This window comes from Poecilia reticulata, linkage group LG16, assembly GCF_000633615.1.
Source record: "Poecilia reticulata strain Guanapo linkage group LG16, Guppy_female_1.0+MT, whole genome shotgun sequence".
Classification (NCBI taxonomy): Eukaryota; Metazoa; Chordata; class Actinopteri; order Cyprinodontiformes; family Poeciliidae; genus Poecilia; species Poecilia reticulata.
Window position 1 is genome coordinate 33,170,900 of NC_024346.1, and position 15,329 is coordinate 33,186,228.

The 15,329-nt window shown below is 41.1% G+C and overlaps 2 protein-coding genes across 2 annotated transcripts in view; both read right to left on the reverse strand.

Moving 5' to 3' along the window:
• The window catches only part of LOC103478818 (fibrous sheath CABYR-binding protein), an 11,619-nt gene extending 2,485 nt beyond the window's left edge, over positions 1–9,134 (reverse strand). The window contains exons 1-3 of the mRNA XM_008432879.2: positions 8,715–9,134; positions 2,567–3,574; positions 19–84 (exon numbers count right to left, since the gene is read on the reverse strand). Of these exons, the coding sequence (XP_008431101.1) occupies positions 23–84; positions 2,567–3,574; positions 8,715–8,802 (1,158 nt within the window). The 5' untranslated portion in view covers positions 8,803–9,134 and the 3' untranslated portion in view covers positions 19–22. The remainder of the gene's footprint in view (positions 1–18; positions 85–2,566; positions 3,575–8,714) is intronic.
• A 1,466-nt stretch (positions 9,135–10,600) lies between these two features.
• On the reverse strand, positions 10,601–15,117 carry LOC103478817 (matrilin-4-like). The gene is made up of 5 exons (XM_008432878.2): positions 14,922–15,117; positions 14,405–14,815; positions 14,170–14,322; positions 12,635–12,727; positions 10,601–11,592 (listed from the first exon to the last, which is right to left on the reverse strand). Exons 1-5 carry the CDS (start codon positions 15,100–15,102, stop codon positions 11,537–11,539), a joined length of 894 nt encoding a protein of 297 aa, XP_008431100.1. The 5' UTR covers positions 15,103–15,117; the 3' UTR covers positions 10,601–11,536.
• Positions 15,118–15,329: the final 212 nt, after the last annotated feature.

The window sequence follows — 15,329 nt, forward strand, 5'->3', positions numbered from 1 at the left end:
ATATACCTTGGTTCTTACCATCTTAATCCTGCTTTTTGGCTATTTCATCTTCTTTATCCTTGGAGGCCTCATTTACAGATGACACTGCGCGCACACGCACACACACAAAGAGACACACACACAAGAATGTCATTATCATATCAATGGCTCAGAGCTTGTTTGACATGATTTTACCTTCACCATGTCACACACAGCTGCCGCGGGTGAACTGACGAGCTAACAGTTATTCATATGTACATCTGGGCCTCCTTAACTGCACCACTGCTGATTTATTCTAACACACGCACACAGAGCACACAGATAAAGTCTTGTAAAAGTTATTTAATACATGCTTTCTTCCATTCCTAAAAGTACAAACTGTTTGGAGTGTAAAGAGTGAGACAAGAAGTATAAGGTTTAAATCATATTGTATTTACACACACCGCAAGAAAAGACACTGATTTTTCTCCCACTGTGTGACATCAAGTCAGCAAACACATTTCCTGTTTTTTTTTTTAGGTCCAAGCTGTCTGAATAATGAGACATTTCTTTTTAAAGATTGTTTCATCTTGCTTTAAACTAAGAAATATATTTTCAGTAGTATTCAGTGGAGTTGCTACCTCTCAACCAAGCTTACACTTCACAGAGCACTCCTCCCACCAAACTCTCCACTGAGTCCCTTCAGACTAGCCAGCAGCAATTAGCAAACACTTGGTGGAGTTAAACATTTACTGAGCTCATTACATGAGCTGCTTCTTAGTGTAGTGCTACTAAAAACAATGCTAAATGCTTCTTGTGATGACTTCCTGAAGGTGGAGTTTCAGAAACAGCAGGAGTTCCTTAAAGAGACAGAGTCAAATTGCGAAGTCAAATTTCTTTTAAGATGTGTTTGATTTTTATAACAATTGAAGGTAACATGGGTCTGGAAAATACATAATACTGCCCCTCTGAGAAATATATATATTTTTAAATGGCTCATTGTTCTGGCTTTTAACAAATAGAAAAAAAATGTTAACATGAAATGACCTGAAACAATGTAAACTAAACCAAAGTATCTGGTCCCATCATTTGGGAAAAAAAACAAAACAAAAACAAACAAACAAAAAAACTTTAAATCAGCTCTTATCTTCATAGAGTTTTCCACCAAACCTCACCAAAGGCTGCAGACAATTCTGTGTTTAATTAGAAGCGGCGGGCCATGATAAGTCTGCTGGCAGCTCACACAATGAGAGAGGACTGTCTGACTGGAGCTGCTGTGCTGACAACATGTTCATAATACAACATCAACATGCAGAAGAGAAGCATTCTTGTCTCTGCTCATGTCACTTGTTTGGCATTAAGGTCCAACAATATCCCATTCAGCCCTCTCAGCGCATACAGCTGAATCGCTCACTAACATGTCAGGGTTGCCAGCTGCATGTGAAGGATTCATGTAAAGCTACCCCAGCTCCGGCTTCACCTTCATCGCTGAAATGATTGAAGCGATTGGCCATATAAAGGAACATCCAGTGCTTCTCTGCATGTCAACAAGATTTCATCCACTCCACCGAGTCAACCTCTCCTCACCTGTTGCTCCGCCTCCAAACTGTTTCTGCGTGCTTGCACACGTGTTCTGAGCGTTGAACACACACGCTAGCATTGATTTCTGTCACATTCCATTCCAGTCGTAGTCTTGCTACAAATGACCTCCACCTGAAAACTGTCTTCTGAATCAGCGTGACTCCCTGAAGAGTCTGTCAGCATGACAGTTTTGTCGACATGATGTGTGTGTGTGTGTGTGTGTGCGTGTGCGTGTGTGTGTGTGTGCGTGCGTGCGTGTGTGTGTAGGTGTGTGTGTGTGCGTGTGTGTGTGTGTGTGTGTGTGTTGTTTCATTAATCACAAAGCAAAATAAAACTGCCAGACTCTGGAGAACAGAGGCATCCATCATGAACTTAAAGGGGGCAGTATTATGTGTTTTACAGGCACATAGTGCCACTTTATATCACAATAAAGTTACATTCAGTTGTTATAAAATGCTGTCTATATATCAAATATGACTTGAAAGAAATTTGACTTAGTAATTTAATGCCTTGAAGTTGGGACTCCGTCTCTTTAATAATTCTACTTACAGGAAGTCATCGCAACATGGCCCCTCTGGACTTAGACTTATTTTATAGTCATTACACAAAGACACATAAGTGTCTATTAACCCTTTAACAATGTTTTTACCAGTGTTGTATTGAGAAGTAGCTCATATGATCAGTTCAGCTGATGTGTTCTACCAGGTGTTTCCTAGTTGTTGCTGGCTAGTCTGAAGGAACTTCAAGGAAGAATTTCATCCTCAAAGGTGGTGCTGATGTTGCCAATGGCGCAAACCACAAAGAAGACAACATGAAATAGTTAGAGGATGAAGGCTTGGCGTGTGTTTGAATGACTTACTGCCTGAACAAACTTATTCATGTGTGATTTTAACTGTTTCTTGTTTAATGGAAACACTGTAATTGCAAAAATTTTATTTTTCCAACGTTAGCAGAATATTGACAAAAGTTTTGTGCACATTTGTAATAGAAACACAGCTTGTGTTTCTAAGGTGTTAGTATGTCATACCCTCTGGTGACGATTCAGGAACCGGCTCAGTTGCAGGTTCTGGATCTGGTGGGGCTTGAGTTTGCATCGCGCTAGGATTCCCCTCAGAAACTTCTGCTGTGACTCCAGTCTCTGTACTGGACTCTGGATTCACCATGACTGGTGGAGATTCAGAACCCTTGACTGGCTCTGGGACCGAAACCCCTACAGGACCGGACGCCTCCTCTGGTGAGGCAGTAACACCAGAGGAGACTGTGGAAACCTCCGTCTCCTCATCGGTGGCAGAGTGAGGCTCAGCTTGAGCAGCAGCTGCAGCAGCAGTTACCGGAGGCATCTCTGGAATACTCGCTGCAGCAATAGTTGTGTCTATTACGGCATCTGCAGGTCCTGAGGGTTCGGTTGGGGCTGCATCTTCGTTGGCTACTGAATCTGTGGTTGCTGTTGAAGCTTCGGCTGCTGCTGGAGTCTCTGAGTCAGTTTCTGGTGACGTATTGCTGGGTGGGTCTTCTTCCTGGACAGGGTTAGCATTTTCAGTTGCTGCTTTGGAGGCTTCTTCAGCTACTCCCTCTTCCACAACTCCGGCGGTCCCTGCTGGCTCTTCTACAACCAACAGGGGAACTTCTTCCTTAGCAAGAACAGGGACCTCTGTCTGCACAGCTTCAACAGGTTGAGCTTCAGGGGTCTCCTCCAGGGCCTCAACTGCTTTGACTTCAGAAGGGGCTTCTGCCGGTACAGTTTCTACAGGAAGTGCTTCCTCCACGGGGGACAATACTTCAGTTACTTTGACAGCAACTTCTGCTTCTACTGTAGGCTGTGGTGCCAGTTCCTCATCAGCTGCGTTTGGCTCAGGAACTACTAGGAGATCTTCCCCAGACCCGAGATCCTCCTGGGCCTCCACGGCCTCCAGCACGGCCTCCGTCTCGTCTTCAGGTCCCGCTTTGGCATCATCTGGTGAGGCGGTCTGCACAGGCAGCTGCATCTGGTCCTCAATGGTCCGTACATCTTCTGCGATGATGCCGTTTCTGACTGCTGTGAAGAAAAAAAATTATGGAAAATAAAAGATTAGCAATTTGCAACTAGACCACCAGTTGTCAGTGACATATTTGTCTGTAACTCAGACATAGCAATGACAAAGTCAGGGAATTAAAAAATGAACCATGTTCTTCTCCTCATATGATTTATTGCCTTGGATTTAAAGGCAGAACCTTTGACAAACTTCTGTTGTCTGTGATATTATGAAATTCTCAGATAAATTCTCAGACTTTGCATCAGCCACATTTCTGTCAGGCCAGGCGCTCGTTTGCAAAAGCATAAGTTCTAGTGAACTGAATTTACATCCTGGACAAACGATGACACTAAGTCTAAAACAGAGAGAATGATCTCTGTGGTGAAAATCCCAGCTGTCCTCTCAACCTTTTTTATATGTAAAATAATATTTGTGAAAAAATATCTTAACTTCAATATTTTGTCTGGTGTGCTTCTAGTGTCTTTCCGTATATAATGTGGGATTTGAAAGAATTAGACGTTTTTGAGGGAAATTATGTAAAGTTTCAGTCAACACAGGATGCAGGAGACAGGAAAAACAATAAAGGACACAAACGGCATCCTTTCATTTCCTTGCTTGAAAATAGGATTTACTGAAGCCCTGAGGACGAGCATTCTGAGGAAATGATCCTCTCCGCTTTTGGTCAGTTAAGTCTGCGCACACACAAACATAGTGCACTTGTATATGGAAGTAATGAAGTCATATTTCAGAAAAATCCTCAGCTATGTCAATAGTCCGAATCGCAATGTAGCGATGGAAGCTTTTGATTGGTCGCAGACGAGCTGGACCGGAGCGGCTCGGTTTGCGGTACGGGTGGATGGCTCTGATGCTTCAGCTTTCTGATTTTATTTGTCTGTCGGAAGCAGTGAGCAGAGATCAGAGTGATGGGTGGAAGGGAATGTGTGGGCTTGGCAGACTGTGTGAAAATGAGCCAGTGGGAAAATTACAGCAATTAAGTAACACAAATCCCTTTGCTCTTCCTTTTCACAATTGATCTTTACATGCACTCTACAATCATTAGCTGCGTTGCATTATGAGTGTTTGTATTCTGCTAATGTTGAAAAAACAACGCAGTGTTTCCATTACATGAGAAACGCTATTAAAATCACACGAGAATAAGTTTGCTGGCTCCAGTGGCGCAACTACACAATATTCAGGTGGATGCGAAAACATAGATCGCAAACATAGATTATTTTAATTATGTAAAGCACTTTGAAATGCCTTGCTGCTGAAATGTGCTATACAAATAAAATTTGATTGATTGATTGATTGATTGATTGATTGATTGATTGATTGATTGATTGATTGATTGATTGATTGATTGATTGATTGATTGATTGATAAAATAATATTGTTGAAATGTCATGGGTTTGTTGAGACCACATCTAGTACTGAGAATAAATATATCTTACAGACCATAACAGTAAAGAACTGATCACTTATTTATGTTTTTAATTAGATTTGATATATTCATTTCTTCAATATTATTTTTCATGTCAGTTTTAATGTCATGAGGCTGATGACTCCATGACACTTTCAATTTGACTCATTAGGACTTGATTAAGAACCAGATTTGGTTTTGTAATTTCTGTCCAGTAAAACTATTAATCTATAAATCAATAGACAGATCTAAATAAAGATATAATCCATGTTTCTGTCTCATATTTGTATGGCATTAAAAGGACCTGGAACTTTAGTTTTTCAACTGAAAGCTCTGGTTTGCACAGTAAATGCCATGTGGGTGAAGTTTTATGGATGATGCTCTGATGTCCCATTCTCCTGAAGGCAGCACAGAGCTGCACCACCAGAAACCCACAGAAACACTTAAGAGAAGAAGAGTTATGATTAATGTAGTTACAGTTTTAATGTAGTTATCCATGTTTTAATGTTGCAGAGCTCAGTCGTTTTGCAAATAGTTCAAAGTTTAAACTGGCATGTTGAACATCTTTTATCTTCTATTTTGTGGAATATTTAACAACTAGAAAATGGCAAAGAATACTGTTAGAATATGTTCTCATCTTAACTTGTCTTTGCGTTATTTTGTGTTATGTGTTCATGTTTTATAATTTACTTTGAAAGGTAAAGCTGCAAGTTCTATATCCTGTCACTTTGTTTATGTGCATGTTGTACTGTTGTTGTCCACCAGGGGCGATGAGAGTGAGTTCTTGTGTAAAAGCAGCACTGTTCTAATAAACTGAAGTAGAGATGGAGTTAACGGAAGGCTGAACGTTAGCAATAAAGTGAACACAGCTATCTAACGAAAAGAAGTGTGATTCATTTTAAAGATGAGTTCAGAACAAGAAAACGCAACAAATACGAATATTTTTTTCACTCTGATTGGCTGCTGTTAGGCTTATCGATTTTAAGTTGAATGTTAATTGCATTTTTCGTAGACGCCTGTGAAAATAATTTCTATTCCTATGGCCTTTTTGTTCTCTGGAAAATTATTTTTGATAATAAATACAGAAACAAGCATAAAAATCAAAACATCTACAATAGTGATAGTAATATTAATGATAAAATAATGGTCGGTCCAAAGTAGCCTACAAATTCTTTGGTGGGGGGCGGTGAGGGACCTCGATAGAGGCTAGGGGGGCGCTGGCCCAAAAAAGGTTGAGAAACACTGATGTAGATTGTTTCCAAAGGTATGATTAAAAATTTACTATTTAATAATCTGGAGTTTGAGCAGTGGGCATTTATTGTTTATCATTTGTCATTTATTATTTTAAAAAAATTTTGAAAAGTCTTATAATTTTGATTTTGTCATGATAAATTTCAGTTGATGTCAAATAAAACTGACAGTATGATCGGAAATGTTATTTTTTTCTATTTTCTCCACTTTTTGTTCCACGAGAGGAGCAATAAATATATGTCAATTCAAAAACAGGATTGAATGCAGTAACTTTGTGCAGTTTAATGACAGAAATCACACTTTAAGTGGCGTCGTGAAGAAGCTTATTTCAAATCAAAATGCTTTTCAAGAACAATATTTGTGTTTGTAGCGCTATAAATGCCGTGCCATGGACCTGCTGACCTGCTAAACTACTTAAAAATAAGTAATGCTTTTTTCATCATAATTTTGATCATTATTGCAATAGTACCTCAGAATATCGCAATAAAGTTGTAAATCTGTACTGCCTTGTCAATATTCAGTTTTGAAAATTGGGAAAGCGACTGTTTGAGTTGAGGTTGATGCCTCCAATGCCAGGCATCAGTTAATCATGTGTCAACAGGATTTAGCAGCCAGAGATGACACAGATCTTAGTCAAAACAGCGCCACGGCTGGCCTGCAGTGGAGGGAAGAGAGGGGAGGAGGGGATGGGACACAAAGCAGGGGCCCGGACCAGGGATAGGGCCGGCACAGGCCAGGATGTCATCCAGCTGGTGTGTCAGACAGGCGGCACGCTGTAGGAATAAAAACCTCCCCTCATTCAGCTGCATTTAACATAGCCTGGCCAGGCTGAGTGGACAATTACTGATGGTCTTGGTAGTGATGATGCAAGAGTCTGGAAGGAAACCCGAGTTTCTCTCTCTGTAGGTGGAAAAAGCTGTCCGGCAGGAACAACGCAGTAACACAAGCATCCCACATTCAGTCAGGGAAGCAGAACATGAACACAGAGACGATGAGTCTGTTTCAGGTTCAAATATACAGTTTTTCCTTTCCCCAGATCTCTGAATTAACTTATGTTCCACAGGAGCTAGAGCACGTTCTGTTGCTCATGTGCAAACCAGGATGGGGGACACAGAGTTCATGGAGCGGTGCCTGGCATGGCACGTCCATGTGGCACTGAGCCGTCTGGAACAATGAGGAGGCAGTCATAGATTATGTCAGACCTTCTGCTGCGTTTCTGCTCAGGCCTGCACACAGAGCTCACATATGTAGAGAGATACAGACAGAACACAGAGTGCTATGTGTGGCAAAATAAATTAGAAAAAACTTTCAACACATCATCATCAAGGTGAAACATGTTGGTGGCAGCATTATGCTGTGGGAACGCCTGAGCAGGAACAGAAAATCTGGTCAGCTATTGGCTTGAAAAATGATTTGAGATCAGGGTAAAGATTCACATCCTAGCATAACAAAAACTCTAGTGAGTGGTCCAGTCAAAGTACAGACTCAAGCGCAAAAATAAGAATCTGTGGTAAAACTTGAATGTTGCTGTTCAGAGATTCTCACCATCAAATCTGACTGAGGTTTATCTGGTTGGTAAAGCAGGATGCACACAAATGTCCCTCTTCAGATGCCATGGAGTCAAACCCACAGAAGACTTTGATGGATTTATAACAAAAGTTTATTCTAGTACAAAGTACTGACACGTGGGGTCAGAATACTAACACACACTGCACTTTCAGATTATTGTTCTTTAAAAATAAATAATACAATCATGCATTATTTTTCTTCTAACTCTCGATTATGTTCTATACAAAGTCCCAAATGCAGTATCTGTTTTTCTGGTTGCAGTGGACAAAATGTAAGAAAGTTCATGGTCTTTAAATATCTTTTTTTTTATTTTTTATTTTTTATATTGTACAGTAAATATGTTCTTTTGAAAGTTTTGTAATCCAGAACAGTCAGACGTCCGTGAATCACTACACAAAATTGGTAGCAAACAGGTTAGATTGCAAATGTTGCCGCAGGCTGCAGATAGATCTCTAAACAATCCCAGCTGCTCCCATGCAGAGTTATTGTCCTACATAAAATGCTCAGTTTGCTTTATGAGAGAAGTCAACATGTCCAAAGAGTTAAAAAAAAAAAAAAGAAAGAAGCCTCTCAGGTCTCATTTCATCAATAAATCATTGAATGTTTTTAGCAGTCCTCTTCTTAGCAGTAGCCAAGCAGGACGGGGGAGGATTAGGACAAACAAACAGTAATGACTTGTAGGATTCAAAGAGAACAACAGAAATATTTCAGCACCTGAAGTATTCGATCTGTGCAAGGAGAGTGAAAGCACAGAGTGTACCAGCCAGCTGCAAACAGCCTCCAGCAAAATGTGACTGAGTGGCAGAAGGAGAGTTAAGCAGCTGCACTCTGCCTGACAGAACATATGCTGCTCTCTACACTTCAAAACACACAAATGAAGGGCAAAGTGCACTTTTAATATTCACTCAAACGTCATCACTCACCCACTGTGTCCCCGTTGCTCTCCTCAGGCTTTGTGCCTGGTCTCTTCTCCTGCTCCACTGTCTGTGCGCTGGATGATGAGCAACCCATGCTTGGAAGCAAAAATATGACAAATCTAGAAAGCTGGAGGCTGCTTCAGGAACAAGTGACCACAAGTTTCAGTGCTTCCTGCTTTCTTTCTTTTTTTATTTTTTTAAAAAGTTGATGCTGTCTTTCTGTGCGAACAGGAGCATCTAAACTCTCCACAAGTCCTCAAAGCAGATGGGAACCATTATCTGCTCTATGCTATGGGATCACTCATGCTCCGATGTACTTTTACAATCTGCTTCCTGCATGCAGCAAAGCAGTTCAGGCAGCAACGCTGAGTGTTCCCCTAACTACCTCCAGCACTAATGTAGAACTATCCATGCAGCAGCAAGAGGAGGACGAGGAGTAGGAGGAGGAAGAGGAGGCAAACACTTCTGAGGACAGTGTCCTCCCCTCTGACGCCTGTGTGGCACAGATCCACCCCCTGGTGGTGAAGTGTCAAACCGCACACGCAACAAACGTCCATCCATCTATTTTCTTTACACCCTTGTCCCTTAGTGGGGTCAGGAGGGTTGCTGGTGCCTCTCCAGCTAACATTCCGGGCGAGAGGCGGGGTTCACCCTGGACAGGTCGCCAGTCTGTCGGAGAGCTTCACAGAGACACACAGGACAAACAATCATGCACACACACACTCACACCTAGGGGCAATTTGGAGAGGCCAATTAACCTGACAGTCATGTTTTTTTTTGGACTTTGGGAGGAAACCGGAGTACCCGGAGAAAACCCATGCATGCACAGGGAGAACATGCAAACTCCATGCAGAAATACCGGGACCGGGAATCAAACCCAGAACCTTCTTGCTTCAAGGCATCAGCCCTACCAACTGCACCACCGTGCAGCGCCCACAACAAACGTAAAAGTAGAAATTTTAATTTACACGTGAATCAGTGGATTAACATAGAATTCAGTTCAGTTCATTTATATGGCGCCACTTAACGACAAGTGTCATCTCAACACAGTGGAGAGAAAAAAACTCATTTTTTGTATTTTCCAGACACATGGTGCCATTTTATAGCACAGTCAAGTAACTGTGTTAACTTCACTTGTTATAAAAATACTGTATATATGATGCCTTGAAATTGGGTCTCTCTCTCTCTCTCTTTATAATCTCCTGGTCTTTCTGATAGTTCACCTTGATGAAGTCATCACAACATTGCTCCTCTATTAAACCTTTTTACAACGTTCTTATGTTGTAAAAGGGTTAATGGAGAGAAAACATAGCAAATTTGCTATAATGAGCTCAGCAGATCTGCAGTTCCACCAAGTGTTTGCTAATTGCTGCTGACTAGTCTGAAGGAGCTGAGTGAGGCAGAACTGCTCTTTGATGTGGAAACTCAGAAGTTTGGAAACACAGCTGAATGGTTGCTGTGAGAGATTCAAAAAAATGTTCAAACATGAAATAATCACCATTATAACAAGATGTATTGGTAAAAAAAAGTTCATTTTACATAATACTATACCTTTAACAGGAAGAAACTTCCAGCAGAACCAGAACTGGGTCAGAACTGGGTCTGCCACAAGCGGCTGGAGGTTTGAGAGCAGAGACACAAAAACAAACAGAGGATCTGATGTAGGAGGAGAGCTTTCTGTGTTAATGACGAGTAAAAAGTTAATACCAAAAGATGATCCCAGCTGCAGGCATGTGCTACTGTAGCTTCCATGAAAAAAAATAACTGAGAGAAAACATAAAGTTTACAGTTGAAATAACAGCAAATAATGCAAATTAGAAGAATAAAGTAAGGCCAGGATAAGCAGGTATAGACGATGGATGGATGGATCAAATAAAATCAAGGCACAGAAATTCAGATATTGAAATGTTTATTCATCAGTATGCTGTACAATCTACAATAATATAGTCAGTCAACTTTCTTCACAAATAAATGTTTAAAGTGGGAGAGCACTTCAGTTGAAAAACCATGCCATCTTGGCTGTCTGCCCAGGGCGGCATGGGCATGGGGGGCAGCACGAGGGAGGAACAAATGTAATCGTATGTTCTGATCTAGTGTTCTACTGTTCATTACATGTCCAGTCAGTGGGGTTGGTGTTCAAACTTTTATTCCCAGGACAAAAACAAAACAATAAAAATGCACAAATTAGTTTATTAATTATTTTTTTTGTTTCACCTGCTCAACAATAAACAACTTTTTTAATGAAATGTGTATATTATTGAAGATCTAAAATATGCAAAGCCACATTTGGCCCCCGGGGCCACGCATAGAACAACACTGTAAAATACACTGGTGGCTGATGAGCTGAAGTTTGTTTTTTCTATATCTTGTGCAGATTTAGACTTATTAGTAAAGTAGAATCAATGAATAGATTATGTATTTTTCATGTGTTTGAGTTTAAATATCTCACATGTTAAGTTTTTATAGCTAATACAGCTTCCTGTGCGCATCTGATAAAATTTAGATTTTACGTAATCTTTGCAGCAAAGGGGCGGCCATTAGAAGGACCAAAATGAAATTTTGAAAAGATTTGAAAATGAAACTTGATTTCATTTAAATATATAAATCTCCACCTATTACAGCATTGCATTTTAAAACACAATGCTGTTTGCTTCATTAGAAGATAAGGTTTCTATTTGAGCTAATGTATGACCCACAAATACAGACATGCTGAGATATAGGATGTAAAACAGGACCACCTAACGGATAAACGTCACATTGTACTGCAAGACGATAAACAGCATCAACAGTTGAGGACGATCCCGTCAGAACCAGGCAGCACCAGAATTTCATTTGTTCACCACTTGATTCTCCAGAGACTCCAGCTTCTTTGACATCGCTTCAAGTATTTGTGTTAAAGAGGCTCACAAGAAATACATCCAATGTTGGAACACAAATAAAGATATTACAGATACTCCTGCACAAAAAGGTCCCCAAAAAGAGCACAGAGGCATCTTAATAAATCTCTTTTTCTAGTAAGCATCAACTGGACATTTGTTATTAAACGCCTTATAAATACAGCACTGAATAAACGCAGCATTAACAAATGCACAAAAACCATTCTTGAAGATTCTTATAGACAGATAAAGACCAAGACAGTGAATGTAATCAAATGTTTACAATATTAAGTGAAATTCAAATGGTTTTTCTGCTTCTGCTCAGGAAGCAGAACGCAGCCTCGTCTCTTCCCTGCTGAGGACCCGTCTATGTTCAACCTCCAGACGGTTTATTTTTGGAAAGCTATCTAGGTCTGCAGAGGTAAACAAACAGGTATGGAAAGAATAATAATTCTCATATTGGAATCAATATTCGCCCTCTGTGAGGATAGAGGACAAGCTAAACACAGAAACAACAAGCTGTGCTCAGTCAAATGTGTGGACAAGTGAGACAACTAGCTCAACATTCGATTGTTTTTATTAACTGGAGCATCTTTATTTTAAAATCAGAATTCCATTAATAGTGTATTCACCGTTAATGGAACCTTGTTGTAGTGGGACCAGCTGCAGACATGTTCTAGTTTAGCTTCTAAACTGAGTCTATTTGGGTGAAGGCTGTGATGTTGGTTTTGGACCTGACATTATTTTCATAAAGACATTCTTGTAAGGAGGCCGACACCTATAATTTTACTAATGTAATAATAACAAGTTAAGTGCCAGATAAGTAAGCATAGCTAAATATAGAATTAATTTGCCAATTAAAAACAGAAAAATAAGCATAACTTTTAAATGCTGTTTATTTAGCATTTATTTTTGCCCCACTGAGACCCCATTGTAAAACATCTACTTTATGTATTTATTTTATTTATTTTTTTACCTCATCAGCTTTGTTGTTTTACTATAAATCCAGTTATTCCCTCTGTGGAGGAAACCAGCAAAAAAAAAGGATATTACTCTGAGCCAGGTTCTTCAGCTTCTCTGTCACTTGGTTCTGAAACACGATCACGCTCTCACACCGACACAAGCTTTCATCTGCCGGTTTGTCTGCAGAGGCAAAAGTAAACATGGTTAGCACATCTTTTTGACCTTTAATTTACGAGTCAGTGCTGTGAGGGGAAATGACTTTCCTCTTTCAGCCCCGACACATTTCTGTTCCTGTCAGGAACCGGTTCTGAGCGGCGGGAACAAAACAGGTTTTATACTTCCCAGGTTTACATCTGGGGATGAAATATCTGTATCCAGACGCAGATATTTTCACTTATCTGCAATATTTTCACAAAGAAGTTCAATAATCTGCCAGTGTAACCGAATGTGGTGGGATGGTGTTTCACCCTCCCCCACGCTTTGCGTCGGGTGTGGCGAGAGGCGCGCCACTGATTGGTGGGCGGGGCAGATGCCTTTAAAGCTGGGTAAGTCGCTGCGAGGTGTGTGTGTGCCCTTGTTTCCTCCACTGTCTGCACAATTGGCGGCTACATGTTGGCGGTGTTTGATTTGCTCGTCTGATATCGTAAGTGCCATTTTGCTATCCGGGCTGGGATCGTGGTTGGTTTTGTTGGGTGCTACACCTGTCGTGCGTTTCCGCAGTGCGGCTCTGCTGGCGTTGCCGGCCGCGGCTGGAGGTTGTGGTGGTGTGTGGCTTCTGCCTAGTCTTCGCCTGCTGATCTGCTCCCTCCTGGTGTAGGCTGTGTCTCCATCCCTGGGTAAGCTACCTGCCATTTAGTTCTGGATTATTTTATTTTGTACTTAGCATTAATGGGTTTTCTGTTTCAGGCAACTGAGTGTTGGGAGCTGCAGTGCTTTGGACGCTCTGCTGCTTTGTCTTGTCGCTGTGTGTTCTGGCCGCTCTCCGCTGAGCCTGTTGTGGATTGGGCAGGCTGGTGGGCGGGGCATTACTCCTCTGGCCCCCATAGAAGGGCACTTGGAGAGACGACGACAACTTGTTCCATCATTTGAAGTATTTTCTTTTACCGTTTGTTGAAGTATTCATTTGTTTCTGTTGAGTGCTGTGTTTCTTTTGTGTTGCATGTTCTTTTGTTTTCTTGCTTTATTTTGTTGCATTTGCATGGTTTGCTTGTTTTCTTGGAACAACCTCATCTTGTCTGTCACTTCTTGTGTGTTCCCTTTTTCTTTGGTTCCGGTGACCAAGTAGTGAGCCCGATGCCTCGGATTTTAAAAGAAGTGTTTTAAAAAGAACTTTTAGATAATTGTTTAATAAAGTATTGTACACTGTTAAATCTGTGTTCTGGTGTGTCTTGTTACTTTTTTAGAAATATCTCCACCTGCTGGTCACACGTTACTTATCAATATTAAGGAATATTGACTTAAAACAAGGTCTTAGTTCTTCCTGATAAAGTTACATGTCAGTTAGTTTTTTGTCTTATTTCAAGCATACTTAAATAAGATATTTGCACAAAAAACTAGGCCAAACATACTTGGTAAGATTTTGTGTTTGTGCAGAGTAAAATTAGTTCTTAATTAGTGATTACCTTTACACATCCTTGACTTCAGTTTCTTTGTAATTTCTCCCATTTTCTCAAAGTCCTCTGCGTAATAGAGGTGCATCCCAGCAGGTTCCGAAGCAATTTCCCTCAGCTCCTGTTCAATGGCCTTCCCAACGCCCAGCGCGTATATCGTCACCCCTGAAAGTGGCAGAAAACAGAGCCAAGGGACGAGTTTAATATCAGAAAGAACATGTTTTCCTAGAAAAGTAACTCATATCACCAGAGGTCTTTGCTTTGCTGGCCCACTCGGAAACATCATCCTGCGACCTTCCATCGGTGAACACGATGCAGACACGCGGGACGTTCAACCTGGCGCCTTCTTTCTCCGAAAAGCTGAATTGGAACATGTGGCGCAGCGCCGAGCCGGTCATGGAGCCCCTCCCCATGTACTGCATCTGGCTCACGGCCCGCTTGACGTCCTGTGCCGCGGCGTGCTGGCCCAAAGAAAACTCTGTGCGCACCTTGGTGGAGAACTGAATGAGTCCGACGCGCGTGACCGTCCTGGAGACGTCCAGCGAGTCCACGATGCTGTTCACGAACTGCTTGACCAGCTCAAAGTTGGCGGGGCCCAAACTCTTGGAGCCATCGATCACGAACACCAAATCCATGACTCCGTCGTGACACCCTGGTTCTGTCAGGTGCGAAGACAAGAAAAACGTGTTGATGTAGATTTTTGTTTGTTTATTTAGTCTTCAATTGCATCTAAGAATAAAGAAGAAAAACAGCTAAGACTTTACTTTCACAGCTTTTCCTATCTTCAGCCAACAGGAATCCCTCATTACATTTACAGATGTAGGAGTCAGTGGTGCTGACACACAGATGTTCGCAGCCATGGTCCAGAGTTTGACACAGATCAACACCTAGAAGTTTAACACATGTTACTGATGCTGCTGAGAAACAATGAACCTGTTTATTCATACTGAATTCTACTAAAAGCCAGGGCTGAAACGATTCATCAGGTTTATTCTGTTGTTGAAATAATGCTCAACAAATTTAAATTGTAAAATTATTAACAGTAGTATAAGGCAGAAAACATGCAATTTGCTGAAAGAGCAAATCAATCAGAGAAGTAATTCAGACAAGGCTGTAAACACACACGCAGACACACGCACACACGCACACACACACACACACACACACACACA

Bases quoted from the DNA above. Each gene is read 5' to 3' on its own strand.
- LOC103478817 (XM_008432878.2), bottom strand. From the start codon at position 15,102: ATGAATAAACAGGTTCATTGTTTCTCAGCAGCATCAGTAACATGTGTT. The intron at 14,816-14,921 runs GTAAAGTCTTAG...CGCACCTGACAG, and splicing joins AGATAGGAAAAGCTGTGAAA to AACCAGGGTGTCACGACGGA. The intron at 14,323-14,404 runs GTGATATGAGTT...TGCCACTTTCAG, and splicing joins CAGCAAAGCAAAGACCTCTG to GGGTGACGATATACGCGCTG.